This window comes from Lagenorhynchus albirostris, chromosome 2, assembly GCF_949774975.1.
Source record: "Lagenorhynchus albirostris chromosome 2, mLagAlb1.1, whole genome shotgun sequence".
Taxonomy (NCBI): Eukaryota; Metazoa; Chordata; class Mammalia; order Artiodactyla; family Delphinidae; genus Lagenorhynchus; species Lagenorhynchus albirostris.
Genome location: NC_083096.1, coordinates 167,598,385 through 167,613,131, shown reverse-complemented (window position 1 = coordinate 167,613,131; position 14,747 = coordinate 167,598,385). Strand labels below are relative to the sequence as shown.

Below are 14,747 nucleotides of genomic sequence, written 5' to 3'. Positions count from 1 at the left end.
TGACTCTCTGAGGGCAAAAGGAGGGTACATCCCACAAATCAGTATTTTAACAAGCACCCCAGATACTTCTGAAGATGAGGCTGACTTGGTTCATAGCTCCGAGGAAGGGTTTGGATTCATCGCTCTGGCTGTGGTAGTGCTAGGACTGGGGGCCGTGGGTCTCTAGGGCTCATGGTCCTACCTCCTAATCTCCAGTGTCAGCAGTCCATAGTTATTGGTGATTCGGTACTTTCCGGCAGGGACGAGGCAGAGATCAATTCGCATGTCATTTTTGTACCTGTAGAGACACAGTGGTGTGTGGAAGGCAGTGTGATTCTGTGTGGGAAGGATCCCGAGCCTCTCAGACCTGGATTCCAACCTCGGCTTTGTGCTGCTTACCTGTGTGACCCAGGGCAGCACTTTCGCTGCTCTGAACCTCAGTTTTCCTCATCTGTGAAATGGGAATAATAATTGCACTGACCTTGTAGGGTTGTTGTGATGATTAAATGGGATAAGATATGTAAAGCTTGAAGACTGTACATATCACTGGTCCCCAACCTTTTTGGCACCAGGGACCGGTTTCGTGGAAGACAATTTTTCCACAGACCGGGAGGGGTGGGGAGGGGGATGGTTCAGGGGTCGGGAATCCCTGCTGTAGATGCTCAAGGGTTCATTCTCTTCTGGAGGGCGAGAAGAGGGAGCTGTCATTAGGGGTATCTGCCCCTCCCCCTACCAGTGGTATCCCCCAAAGACCAGGCCCCAGCTTTTCCTTCCTCTCTGAAGGGGGTACCAAGGAAAGTTCCCCATCCCTACCTTCTTGTCAACCCCAAGGACAGCAGTTCTTGATCTCAGTTCTTGTTAAAATCACTAGAGGAAGCTTTAACAATCTCCATGCTCAGAGTCTGAACGTAAGCCTTTGAGAATTTGCTCCAGAAACTGCTCATTGGTCTCCCGTAGCCATTCGCCCTCTTATTCTAAAGTAAATATGACATGTTTCTTAGCCTCTCTTTCTGCTAGGTGTGGCCATGTGACTAAACTAAGTCTTGTCAGCAGAAAGTAAGTACAAGCTTCTGATGACATCCTTTGCCCCTTTTCCCAGCATCTTTCCCTCCATTCTGCGGCAAGAATATGGCCATGAGGGCTGCATCTCGAACCAGGAAGGCCTGTGCCCTGAAGCAGTGTGAGGGAACAGGGCTGCGTCCCTGAGGAATCTGTGGTGGAGTTGCCACAGCAGCCCTGCCCTGTCTACATCAGACATTTACATGAAAGAAAAAAAAGATCTATCTTATTTAAGCCTTAAAAAAATCTCCATGCTCAGTCTCAAGCCCAGATCAATGAAATCAGAGTTTCTGGGCATGGGAACTAGGTATCAGTAATTTTTTAAATTTCCCAGGTGATTCCCGAGCATGGCCCTGCAGATCGCCCTGCCCCGCTCTACCCTGGATACTTCCTTTTGTTTTCTGTGAACTCTGGGGTCTGGTTTTATCTGCCACAGGCACTGAACAATGAGGTGGCCTTGTGTCTGTCCACAGCCCACTGGGGTATGTTCTGGAGCCCTGAGGAGTTGGGGTTGGCGAGTGAATGTCTGTGAAAATTAGCTTGCTGTGTGACCTTGGGCAAATCAGTCCCCCTCTCTGGGCCTCTGTGTCCATGAGAACTTTGCATGAAAAATCAGCCCCAGTGGTGGTTGAGTTCAAAGAGGAGGCCTTGGCCAAGAGAGGGCACCCCAACCTCAGTACATCACCTTCCTTGGACAGCACCCCCCCCCCGCCCCCGTTTGTCTCCATGGCAACCAAACAGTGCTGTGCCCACGCCCCACTACACAGCCCCCAGGCTGTGACCTCTTCTGAAAGGAACCCAACTAAGTCTCCTGTGGGGAGGATGGTGCCTAATCTGCATGCCCAATCTCTCCACATCTCCCAGGCCTGGGGGCCAAGGTCAGCCCCCCCACCCGCCAGCTGTCAGAAACATTCCAGACAACTCAGCCTGGCCAGCTTTCTGCCTTTCCCAGAAAAAGCAGCAGCTGCAGCTCTGGGCACAACCTGGGCAGCCAGAGACCTGAGGTCTCATTTTGCCCTCCTCTGGGCTTCAGTCTCCTGCCTGTACGGCAGGCCCTTGAAGGATGAGGCTGAATGGCAGCCAATCATAAAACAGCATTAAGTGAGACAGCTAAGGCGAGGCACCCAGCCCAGAGCCTGGCTCAGAGAGGCCCACGTAAAAGAGTGAGATTTTTATTATTTTTCTAGGTTTATTTTCCCCTACATATTCTGGTGTGTTTTTTTCCCCCCTTCCCCCCTTTATTTTTTTAATTTTTAAGTTTTTGGCCATGCGGCTTGTGGGATCTTAGTTCCCCCACCAGGGATCGAACCTATGCCCCTGGCAGTGAAAGCGCCGAGTCCTAACCACTGGCCAGCCAGGAATTCCCCATATTTTGGTGTGAGATTTTACTTTTGAAGGCGGCTTGGCCTGGGAGAGCGATTCTGACATTAATGAATTGTGGCCAGGGCCCACTTCTGCAGTATAAACATAGCCAGCCTGGGCCTTGCCTAACTCGCCTGAAGTTGCCCCTGCATTCAGGAAGTGCTCAATAATTGGTGAATGAATGGACTCGCCTGACAAGCCTGGGCAGCCAGTATCTTCCTGCTGACCGGGGGGCTGGGTCTCTACCAGGGCCCGGGCAGAGCTCTGGAGGCCAATCCCAGGATGATGTGTGGCCCTGCCGGAGGTGACTGATGATGGGAAACCAGATCCCAAAGCCAGGAGCCCCGGGGGCCACCTGAGTCCCTCTGGCTGGAGGTGGGCCTGGCCTTGGCCTCTGCCACTTACAAAGAATGCTCAGCTCCTTGTTGTGGCAACCTTGCTGGCAAGGGTGGAAACAAGACTCCCTCCCAAGAGGCTCCCATGGCATGGCTTAGATGTGGGCCTCAGTGCCAGGGCAGGGCAGGGCTTAGCTGCCAGGCCAGGCCAGCTGAGCAGCTGACCCCCACTTAGCCCAGGCTGGCTGTTGGGAGCAGTCCTCCTACCGGACTGCCTTGGTTCCCAAGGAATGTGAATGAATGCCACCTGGCAATGGCCAGCCCCAAGGCCACCTCCCTCAGAACACTTTTCTTGATTGCTCTTGGCCTAAGCTCTTTTTCTCTCTCTGACTTCCAAGGCATTATATATGCTTTAAGGAAAAAAAAAAGAAAAGAAAAGCCAACTGGAATGATCACTTTCCTACTCTCCACCCCCACCTCCACCAGGCCCATTCAGGAGGCTCCTGCCTCTGCCCGCCTCCACCAGCAAGGCTTCGACTCTGTGGTTCTGTCACGGGTTCACTCCCAGGAACGGCACCTCCTGCTTTCCCAGCACCTTTCAAGTTCTGAGGGCTTCCACGTTGTCGTGGCATTAAATCCTCGCCACGTGCAAGCCGGACAGGAGGTCTTCAACCCATTTTACAGAACAGGATATGGAGGCAGGACCAGAGAGGTTAAGAGCCATAGTTGAGACCACACACCAAGTTGGCAGAGAGAGAGCGAGGCCTGAGCTCCTTCTCACTACAGGGCCCCCGCCCTCCCTGCCTCCCCCCATCTTCCTGCAGCCCCAGGGATGTCCAGCTCAGAGCAGCTGCCTTCACATGCCACCAGAACCATATTTTTACAAGCGCTGGCTCCCCAGGCAGCCCAGACTTCTAGCCCCAGGCTGGCTGGGAGGCAGCTAAGAATAACCCCTCTTGAGCCTCCCCAGCAGCTGCTGCTCTGTTTGGGGAGGGCAGAGCTCAGGGTCTGTGGGTCTGCAGCTTTTCTAAGGCGGCAGGAACTTCTAGGGGAGGGGCCGGGTCCCTGGAAGGGAGGTGTTGGGTGTAAGGAACTCACACTCAGGGAACCCTCAGAGGCCCAGAGCATGGGGGCAGGGCAAGGACCCCTTCTCTCCTGCCCCCCGGGGGCTTACCAGGTGACCTGGGGTGGAGGCGAGGCCTGGACGGTGCAGGTCAGTAGGACCGTGGTGTGCTCCCAGACGGCGTGGGAGCGCAGCGGGATCCAGAACCAGGGCCCGCGTCCGGAACACAGATCCCTCAGCTCCTTGGCCTCCCGGACCTTCTTCTCTGTCTGGAGGTGGGAGGGGGCCTGTGACTTCTATGAGCCGGGGCACCACCTCTCCCCAGTCTTTGCTGTTACCTTTCCCCCGACACCCAGGCTCTGGAGTCGGGCCCACGTGGGCTAGAGCCGCGCACCCCCCCAACCAGCGGCTGAGAGGCAGCGTGCCACAGAGGGCAGGGCGTGGGGTCAAGGCCAAACGCTGCTACTTACTAGCTGTGAGACCATAGGCCAGTCCTCCATTTCCTTATCTGTAAAATGGGGATGATAATAATATTCCCCCACCCTCCTGTGGGGTTGCAGTGAGGATTAAATGAGTTAATATGTGAAAAACGTAGGCACTGATAACACCCATGTAAGTATTACAGCTATTGTTGTCCTGCCCAGGGAGGGGGTATGCAAGTGGCTTCAGATCCCTGACGTTTGTTAGGAGTAGCATTCCCTGAGGGTCTTCTGTGTTCTAGGCACTGGGAAAGTGACTTTACCAGCTTGATCTCATTTACTTCCCACCTCGACACCAAGCATTGGTACCACATACACCCATTTTACAAATGAGAAAACCGAGGCTCAGTTAGAATTATTGCTTGACCAAGGTCACGCAGCCAGAGGGTAGGGGCACTGGGATGTCCAGCTCTTCTTGAGAAGGGGGTAGGTTGAGTTGGATGGCGTGTGATGGGTCTCAGTTTTCAGGGCCCTGGAGGCCCCAGCCCATCCCTCTCACCTGCCATCTCAGCGCCTTCCGGTCTCGCCTCTGGCGCAGCAGCCACTGGGTCCGTAGGAAGGCGACCTCCGTCCTCTCCCACTCATTGCCGAAGCCCACCCGCTTCTGCCCTCTCTCCTCCAGCTGCACGGTGCTGGTCTGGCGCCTCAGCTGGGCCTCCCTGCGGTGACGGAGGCCATCAGGGGTGGAGACCCTGGGGGTGGTGATGTGGGGACGCCCTGGCCTTGCCTTCCCCACGCCCAGCACTGCCGGCCACACTTAAAGCTTCTTGAGGACAAGGGCAACTTTTAATCCTCTCTTGCCTCCAGAATGCCCTGCGTGGGTCCGGCTTTTAGAAGGTGCGTAATGAATATGATTGATCCAGTTCACGAGGCTCTTTCACAAGCCATCGTTCCTCTTGTTTTCACTGCAAGCAGGTGGACAGGTCTTAGTCTCCCCGTTAAGGACCTGAGGCTGGGTAACCTGCTCCAGGCCAGCCAGGACCAGGACCCAGGCCTCCTGATGCTCTCAGGCTCAGAGGCCTTCCCATCTCGGGCCTCGTGTCCAAAACGTGGGCTGCTTTCCTTGTTCCTCCTCTCCCCAGCCCCGCCTCCTTCCCCGCCACGGAAGCCGGGTGGTGAAGTACAGACCCCCAACAGCCTCTCCCCCGGGGACGCTCCCTCACTACTGCCTGAGGGCTCATCCAGAGGGTGGTGCAGAGGACCTTGTGGTCAGTCAGCCCCGGGCTTAAACCTCTGACTAGCCGCTTACTCTAGATGTGTAACTTCGGGCAGGTTCTTTAAGCTGAGTGTGGGAGCCCAGTGGGGAGGCAGAGGACTGGACAGGACGACCTCTTCCCGGCCCAGGGCTCTCTGGCAAGGTCACCTGACTTACCACGACGTCTCTGAGGAGGCCGTCAGAGCCAGGGCTGCTGCGAGGGCGTAGTCTGCCGCGCTGAACCGATACTCTTCCTCGCTGCCCCCGGGAAAAGAGAGGTCATGGCTCCTGCAGGTTTGGCTGGGGGTCTGGCTGGGGGATCCATCCTCCTACCTCGGGGTACTAGCAGGCACCCTCGTTCCTCACACCGGGCTCTCAGAAAGCAGGGCTGTGCCTGTCTCCTCAAACTCAAGTACACAGAGGTCAGGGCTACGCCTCCCCCCGCAGACCGGGGCCTCCAGAGAGCAGAGCTGCGCCTCCCCGGCGGGCCGAGGGCCCTGGGGGAAGCGCAGGGGCTGGGCTGGGTCCCCGAGGCTCCCACCTGCTGCGGAAGGTGCGCTTCCGCGTGGAGGAGCCCATCCGCAGGCTGTGCTGCTGCTCAGATTTCTGCTCTTCCTCGTGGCGGTGCTCCAGCCTGTGCATCGCCACGGCCTGGGGTGCCCGGGGCTCCCCCGTACCTCCCGGGCTCTGAGGCAGAGTCATGGCTGCAAGAGCGACGACCTGCCAAGTCAAGGTACACGGTCACTCCACCAGGCGGCCACCCGCCCCTTCCCCGTGGGGTCCGCCAGCATCTCTGGAGGTTTGCCGGTAGGGGTTCTCTCTCCCGTGGGCAGACAGGGGAGCTCAGGCCCGATGCGGGGGGACCCGCCCAGGTGACAGAGGCAGGCTTTGCGCTCTCAGCCTGGCTTGTCCACCACTCCACGTGCTGCCCCAGTGGCTCCCGGCTTCCAGCGGCACCTGCCCCCATCCCCCACCCCCCGCCGCATGACCTGGGCAAGGCCCTCCCTTCTCCAGGTCTCAGCTTCCCAGACGGTGAGGGATTGAGCACTCTGATGTCCAGGACGTGGAGAGGCAGGCGAGGAGAGTGGGGGACCCCAGCTAGCTAGCTCTGGGTTCTTTGCACTAAATTCCTTCCCAGATCGGGGGTGCGGTGTCACCAGCAGGCCTCTGAGGGCCCTCTGGCGCTGAAGCTCTAGGATGCCTGGTGGACGCCCTGGAGTGGCTTCCCATCCTTCTCCGGGTGGGAATTCGGGGCCAGGCCTCTGACCTGGGAGGCCCTGAGGTAGACCCTGGCCATGAAGGCGGAAGAAGAAGGGGGGCCCACCCCCTCAGCCCTCTCCTGTCTGCTTCCATGAGGTCCGGCTCTGCCCTGTCTGTGCCTCTCCCTCGGGGCCTGTTGGCTACGGTGGAGTGTGTGTGCGGGACTGTGTTCTGACCTGGGTGTGAACTTGCCCGTGGGGGACCATTTCTCTAAGTCCATGATGTGGTAGGTGGGCCCGCTGACCTCATCAGAGATCCTTGGCCTAAAAGGGCCTGTTCTGAGGTGTCAGGGGGCTCAGGCTGCCAAGGGTCAATTTTATTGGGATTTGATCCTTCCGGCTCCTAAAAGTTTGCTCACTTTGGGCATCCACAAAGGACACCCAAGGCAGACTGGGTTGCTGCGGAGTGTTCGCCGAGACCAAGGGCTGCCCGTGAGGCTTCTGGCCTCCTACAGTGACCTCAGCTGATCACAACGGCACAGTCACCCCTTGGGCTTCCCATGCGCTTCCTCCTGAGAAGGAGGGTCTGCCTGCACCCAGAGAATGACTGGCCTGCCCTTTCTGTCCCTTCCTCCTCACAGCCAAGGAGAGAGCCACTGGGTACCACCCTGCGGAGGGAGGCCCCCGGCTTTCCTGGGACACATGGCCCCGGCCCCAGCAGCTGAGGGTTAACGTTCCCTGGCATCGGCTGCTGGCTCCCTTCCTCAGATACTCTGTTCCTGATTGGCGCAGCAGGGCGGGCCTGGCGCTCATCCCTGACCTCCAGGGCCGCCTGCAACCAGACCCCTGGCTTTAGTGGATGAGCCATCGATTCTTTTTAAAGCGATGACTGAGGCTAAGGATTAGGCAGCAAGGAGGAGATCGCAGCTTCCCAGTCCTGTCCCCAGAGTGCCGTGCGCCTGCTGCGGAGGGGTCAGCAGGGTGTGGTCGGCCAGAAAGGGAAATCGTCCCCCGTGCCCGCCCCGGAGGGTGCAAAGCCGCGGGCCAGGGGTCCTGCTGTGTGACTTTCCCCACCCACTCCACTTTCCTCCCAAGCCTCGGTCTGTCTGCCGCCCACCCCCAGCCCTGCCCCGCCCGGTCCCCTGACAGCATCCCTCAGTGAGAAGGGGCAAGGAGGCCTCTCCTATTCCTCAGGAGTGGAAGAGACGCGCACCAAGCCACAGTGACTCAGAGCCCTGATGGCAGAAAGCTGGGTCCTGTGGGCGGGAGCGGAGACACAGCCTGCCCAGCCTGGGATGTGCTCTTAATGCTCCCACCAGCTTCCGAGGCTGGAGTGCTGGCCTCGGTTTCGTACCAGTGAGCCCAGCCTGGATGAACGTCCTCCCCGCCTTGCCGTGCGGGCCCTCCGGGCTTGCGCTCATCCCCTGCCTGCTGGGCCGGCCAAGCAGGGCTCCGCCAGGACTGTTCTAGGTTTGCTGGACCTGCCGGTCCACCCCGGTCCCTGCTGATGCCTGCTTCCTACAGGAAAGCCTCCACTTCTCAGGGCATCCCCAAGTGATGTGTATGCGCGTGTGTGTGTGTGTTTTGTAGCTTTCACATCACAGAAGGCTCAGCTCAGAAGACCCAGGGCCACACAGAACAGTGTGATGGGGCAGAGATTTTTTCTAGAATCCCCTCTCATTTCCCCTTGGGGTGATACCTAAGCACATGTATACTTTTGCTTTCCAAATCTCCCAGGATCCTTTCTCAACACACACACACACACACACACACACACACACACACACACACTCCACTTGCCAATGGAAAGCTGAGGGTCTCATTATCTGGAGGTCTCCCTCCCCACCCCTGATCCCTGGAGGTGACTCACAGAAGCAGCCGTGCCCGCTTAGTGTCTCTGGGGAGAAGATTCCAGAGGATGAGAGGGTCCTTGATTTCTTCTTGCCCTGGACTCAGCGGGGACCGGGAGAAGAATGTGATCTTGGAGCCTGCACGGGCCTTAAATATAGCAGCGCTGAAGCAGTGTGATGATAATGGATGAGAACTATGGGGGGGGGGGTGCCGACAGAGGGAGGGGCCGTTCCCTGGGTCCAGCATTGCCAAGACGGCAGCAACAGGTGGAGCTGTCCCTACCCCCACCCCCACCCAAAGACAGCTCCTCCCCTCGGCTCCATCCCCACTGCAGTGGAAAGGAGCTCATAGCTCAGGCCTGGTTGTATGGAAAACAGATCAGGGGAGGTTTTCTCAGCTGCTGGGAGCTCTGATCTGAATTCTACCTCCCCCCGCCCTGCCCACCACCGTGACAGGTGCTTTGGGGAAGACCCTCAGCTTCTCTCATCTGATTCCCCTTCTGAAAATGGAGATAGTGAGGCTGGGCCCCCAGACTTTGTGAAGACATGGAGGGGATGTGACCTAAAAATGAGTCTTCAGTGCTCATAAGTTATCACTGGCGAAAATGGAAGTGGGTTTCTTCTCATCTCTCTACACAGCCCCCTCCAGCAGCTGCTGACCAGCCCCGCCCGGCCACAGTGGGGTATGTGCGAGGCTGTGTGCAGGGGTGTTGCACAGGCAGGACAGGAGGGGAAGCCTTTTCCTCCTTCACTGTCCAAAGTTCTCAGGCGTCCCGAGTGGCCACTGTGGGAACTTTCTTCCCCACCTTTGCTCGCCCTGCTCCCATCTCAATTTTTTCCCCTCATGCTCATTCATACCTAGACCTGGTGGGCACTGAGGATGCAGAAGGGAGAAGATAAGATGCCTGACGTTAGGAAATAAGCCCTAATCTAGACGGGGACACAGGCAGTTACAACAGGACGTGATGAGGAAGATACACCTGAGCCAGGTCTCGGGGGATGAGCAGGTTTAGGGGAGGCTGTGCACCCCAGTGCAGAGACACAGCTTCCCTCCTGGCCTCCTCCTGGGACCTCGGGGGGGCCTAGCAGCACTGTGCCTGTCATTCTTCCTAGTGCCTTGGGGACCCCTCAGGAGAGGGTGTTGGGGAGAGAATACACAAGTGAGCTCTTCAGACAGAATCTCAGTCTCCTAAAATGGAACCCTCACGCACTACTGGTAAGAATGCAAATTGGTGCAGCCACTATGGAAAACTGTATGGAGGTTCCTTGAAAAATTCAATAGAACTACCATATGACCCAGCAATTCCACTCCTGGGAATATATTTTAAAAATGAAAACATTAATTCGAAAAGATACATGCACCCCAGTGTTCATGGCAGCATTATTTACAATTGCCAAGATATGGGAGCAACCTAAGTGTCCATCAACAGATGAATGGATAAAGAAGGTGTGGTGTATGTATACAATGGAATACTACTGAGCCGTAACAAAGAATGAAATTTTGCCATTTGCAGCAACCTGGATGGACTTGGAGGGCATTATGCTAAGTGAAATAAGTCAGACAGAGAAAGAAAAATGCTGAATGATATCACTTATATGTGGAATCTAAAAATTAAAACAAACTAGTGAATATAACAAAAAAGAAACAGACTCACACATATAGAGAACAAACTAGTGGTTACCAGTGGGGAGAGAGAAGGGGGGAGGGGGAAGATAAAGGTAGGGGATTAAGAGGTAAAAACTACTGTGTATAAAATAAATAAGCTACAAAGCTTATTTGTTATTGTATAACACAGGGAATATGCAATATTTTATAATAACTATAAATGGACTATAACCTCTAAAGTTGTGAATCACTATATTGTACACCTGAAACTTATGTAATATTGTACATCAAATATACTTCAATAAAAAATATTAAAATAGGGCCTCCCTGGTGGCGCAGTGGTTGAGAGTCCGCCTGCCGTTGCAGGGGACACGGGTTCGTGCCCCCGTCCGCGAAGATCCCACATGCCGCGGAGCGGCTAGGCCCGTGAGCCATGGCCGCTGAGCCTGCGCGTCCGGAGCCTGTGCTCCGCAACGGGAGAGGCCACAACAGTGAGAGGCCCGCGTACCGCAAAAAAAAAAAAATAATAATAATAATTAAAAAAAAATTCTCAGTCTCCTGCCCTATTTGAAACCCCCTTCTCAGTCTCCTGCCCTATTTGAAACCCCCTTCCTACGCATCTCCCTTCCTTCCTGGATGCAGCATTAAGAGCATCTTTGGGTGGAGACCATTTGATGGCTCTCTCCCATTTTTTTTTTTAATTTATAAATTTATTTATTTTTGGCTGCATTGGGTCTTTGTTGTTGCACGCGGGCTTTTCTCTAGTTGCGGTGAGCGGGGTGCTACTCTTTGTTGTGGTACGCAGGCTTCTCATTGCAGTCGTTTCTCTTGTTGCGGAGCACGGGCTCTAGGCACGCGGGCTGCAGTAGTTGTGGCACACGGGCTCAGTAGTTGTGGCTCACGGACTCAAGAGCGCAGGCTCAGTAGTTGTGGCGCACGGGCTTAGTTGTTGCGTGGCATGTGGGATCTTCCTGGACCAGGGCTTGAACCCGTGTCCCCTGCATTGGCAGGTGGATTCGTAACCACTGCGCCACCAGGGAAGCCCTCTCTCCCATTTTATACTGACCCAACATAGGAAGGGATTTCCAAGACCCACATTTATACATTCATTGTGAGGAGTGAGTGTGAATCTGTTTTACAGCCAAGAGGTGTGGGCTTCCAATCCAGCACGAGACAGACATTTAAACTGGTTCTATAACCCCTTCTCCCCAAAGCAGCCTGATGGAGGTGCCCCCGCCTACTAGCTCTATGACCTTGGGCAAGTCACTTAGCCATTTTGGTTTTATCACCTGTGCAGTGGGCTCAATGATGCCTGCTTTGCAGTCTGATTGCAAAGATTCAAATAGGGAATGTGGAGCCTGTGGTGCAATGTCTGGCACCCAGCAACATTTGCTAAGTGAGAGCTCCACCAATAACTGCACGACTCTAGGTGTGCTGAGAGCTTTCTCTGCCCCTCCTTCTGGGTGTGGGATTCCCATGTACTCCATGCACCCTAACCCAATGATGGCCTCCCTCCTCCTGATGTGCCTTAATGTGAGCACAGCTAGCCCTCAGGCCATGAGGCTGAGCAGAGGTCAGACTTGGAGGTATAGGAACCTTGGTTTAAATCCCAACCTCAGGACTTCCCTGGTGGTCCAGTGGTTAAGAATCTACGCACCCAATGCAGGGGGCCTGGGTTCGATCCCTGGTCAGAGAACTAGATCCCGCATGTCACAACCAAGAGCCTGAATGCTGCAACGAAGATCCCGCGTGCTGCAACTAAGACCTGGCGCAGCCAGGTAAATAAATATTAAAAAAAAAAAAAAATCCCCACCTCTGGCACCTGTACTAATGGGGGGGATCTTGGCCTCCTTTCTGGGCCGTTTCTTTATCTGCAAATTGTATGCAAGCTCTAAGACAACAGGGAACTTGCCTGCCTGTCTTGTTCACTGTATCCCTAGCCCCAGGAACAGTGCCTGGCATACAACTGGGTCCTTGATATATGCTTTTTTCCTTTCTTTCTTTCTTTCTTTCTTTCTTTTTTTTTGGTCACGCCATGTGGGATCTTAGTGCCCTGACCAGGGATGGAACCCATGTGTGCCCCCTGCAGTGGAAGTGCGGAGTCCTAACCACTGGGCCGCCAGGGAATTCCCCATGTATGCTTGTCAAAAATGAACGGATGAATACCTATCTTGCAGAATGTTTATGATATTCAAATGAGGTTAAAATGCCTGAAATGCCTGGTATAGTATTTAACTCATGGCTAGTACTTCTTAAATATTTCATTCTTTCTCCCCTCCTTTTCCCTTTCGTTGCCCTCCCTGGACTTATGAATATTACGGACAATCATTTGAACCCTATTCCACCTGCCAACCACCCTGAACCTCCACACCATTGTCTGACAGCAACCAAACTGTTTTTGGCTGATGGCCCCACCTGGTGGTCAAGTGGAGAACTGTCTGGTCCAATGCGTTCTCCCACTACCTCCTTTCTCCCTGCTTTAGTCTCCCTTCCCTCCCTCTGCTGTTCTCACACTTCAGTTAATTCCAGTTACTGTTCTTCTCATACTAGCAGGTCAAAACGCATTTTCCTTATGCCCCTTCCTCCTTAGAGTGGGAAGGGAAAATCAGCTGAGGGCCTGAGGGTGTGGGGATGGGGTCTCAGAGCTGTGTCCCTCTGTCCAGGCTGACACTCAGACTGCGGATGGGCACAGAGGGATCCAGCCTTGCCCTCCAGGACTCTGGAGGAGCCCTCGTCCCCGATAGCCCTATTCTCTGGGTGGAAATTCAGGCAACCCCTGTGTGTTCTTGGGGCTGGGGGTTTGGGAGGCCAGGGATCTGTAGGCATCCCAGGTTGAAATACCACCCCTTGTTGCAGCTCCCCAGCTCCCATACAGGGGAGGAGATGGGGGTGGCTCTAGGGGGATGATTTGAGGCCACAAGATAGGAAAACTATTGGTATAAGAGCATGGTTCCCTCCACTTGCTTAAGAGGAATCATCAATCAAAGGAGTTTACTGAGAATCCGGATTCCCCAGTCGCTATGGGTTCAGCAGGTCTGGGCTAGGGCTGAGGAAGCTGTATTTTTAGTAAGCTCCTCAGGGGATTCTCATGGTGAGGCAAGTTTAGGAAACCATCTTGGGCAAGAAACCCCTCTGAGCCACATTTTCCTCCTTTGTAAAATATCTGTAATTCGGCCTATTAGGGCAGGTGAATGGAAGAACGAGCCAGCGAGGACAGGAACTTCCCAGCAGCGGGGTCGAGTTCCTCCTCCTCTGACTTTCTCCTCGTGCAGCCACTGCTGGACTACTATTCGTTTGCTCCTGGGCTGGGTTCTGCCTGCCTTGGAGGCAGGTGATACCTCGCAGACTCACCTTTCTCTGGACTGCGTGGGGCAAGGCTGTGGAGAGTCCTGGTGGTGGAGTCAAAGCCTAGGACACTCAGGAATGCCAGCGTCCCAACCCAGCTCCGGGGCCTTGGACACTCTGTCCCCTAGCTGGTAGCCTGAGCTGCCTGCCTGGGAGGCCAGAGACCTGGGGGGGTATGCAGCCTGGTGGGGACAGGGCCAGCCTGAGGAGGGTCACAGGACCCAGAGAGTCATGGACTGTAGGAACGACTGTCGCCCCAAGGAGCTTAGAGAGCTTTGTGGCTTGTGAGTTGGAAGAGGTGTTTATGGCTTTTAGTAAAAAGTCCTCTGACACCCTGGCCCTCTCACCTGGTGAGAACAGTCGAACTGTTAAGCTGTTTTCCACGACTAAACAAGGTGAGACAGTCGACCTTTGGCCAAGTTCACCCTGAGTGACAGGAAGCCGGCTTGTTTGTAGTTTGGGGGAAGGGAGCAGTCATTAGGGCCAACGTAGAAGCTGCCGGGAGGAGAAAGGGTGGGGGTGTTGGAGAGGGCGGTCCCTCCCTCTGCTATGGAGATATTGGGTCTAAACCAGTGACCCTGAAGAGATGTTAAATATTAATTACAAACAGATAAGGACAGTGCTCCCGGGTGCTGTGTCGCAGGGAGGGGAGGGGTGAAGAGGAGGGGGCACGTACTGGGTACAGAGGAGGGAGGGCATTGCACGCTCCGGAAAGGGTCTCACCGGGGCAACTGGACTTTGATGCTGTTTCTCAGAAATGTTCAGACAGGGCTTTGGGACAGGATGGGGTTGGGGGCGCTTGCCCCTCGGGGACCCCATGGGGGGCCTCCCCTCCTGATGCCCCAGGAGTCTCATCCTACAAGAATCCAGACTGGTGTGGAAAGTTCCTTCTCTTGATGGAGACAAAAATCGCTAGGTTTGAGCTCCAGCTGTGTCACGGCCTCAGTGGGGGCCTGTGGGGGGGAGGCCCTTCTCCTCTCTGGGCCTCGGTTTCCTCATCCTAGGGGTCACGTGAGATGCAATGATACAAAGGATGTGACGGCGTGCTGAAAGCTCGGACAAGGACCCTGTGCCAGGGCAGGAGGACAGGGTAGCCCTGTGCTGCCTCTGGTGGGGTGTCGGGGAGGAAGGTCCTCTGAGAATGCTGCTGCCACGCCCAAAACGGCTTCCACCTATGAACTCAAGGACCCTGGACCCTGTTTCCTGCAATCCCTTCCCTCGCCCCCTCCTAGACAGTCCAGCTCCTTCAGCTTGGCCTGGAGCAATCCTGAGGAA

The 14,747-nt window shown here is 55.3% G+C and overlaps 1 protein-coding gene across 2 annotated transcripts in view; it reads right to left on the bottom strand.

Moving 5' to 3' along the window:
* The window catches only part of MYOM3 (myomesin 3), a 48,490-nt gene extending 39,814 nt beyond the window's left edge, over positions 1 to 8,676 (bottom strand). Inside the window, exons 1-6 of one of the 2 annotated variants that reach the window (XM_060141095.1) lie at positions 8,542 to 8,676; positions 6,014 to 6,192; positions 5,650 to 5,730; positions 4,777 to 4,936; positions 3,910 to 4,067; positions 182 to 277 (exon numbers count right to left, since the gene is read on the bottom strand). In XM_060141095.1, coding sequence (XP_059997078.1) covers positions 182 to 277; positions 3,910 to 4,067; positions 4,777 to 4,936; positions 5,650 to 5,730; positions 6,014 to 6,174 — 656 coding nt within the window. In that variant the 5' untranslated portion in view covers positions 6,175 to 6,192; positions 8,542 to 8,676. Of the gene's footprint in view, positions 1 to 181; positions 278 to 3,909; positions 4,068 to 4,268; positions 4,307 to 4,776; positions 4,937 to 5,649; positions 5,731 to 6,013; positions 6,193 to 8,541 lie in introns of those variants that run through there. The other variant, XM_060141096.1, reaches the window with a different exon arrangement.
* Between the last annotated feature and the right edge of the window lie 6,071 nt (positions 8,677 to 14,747).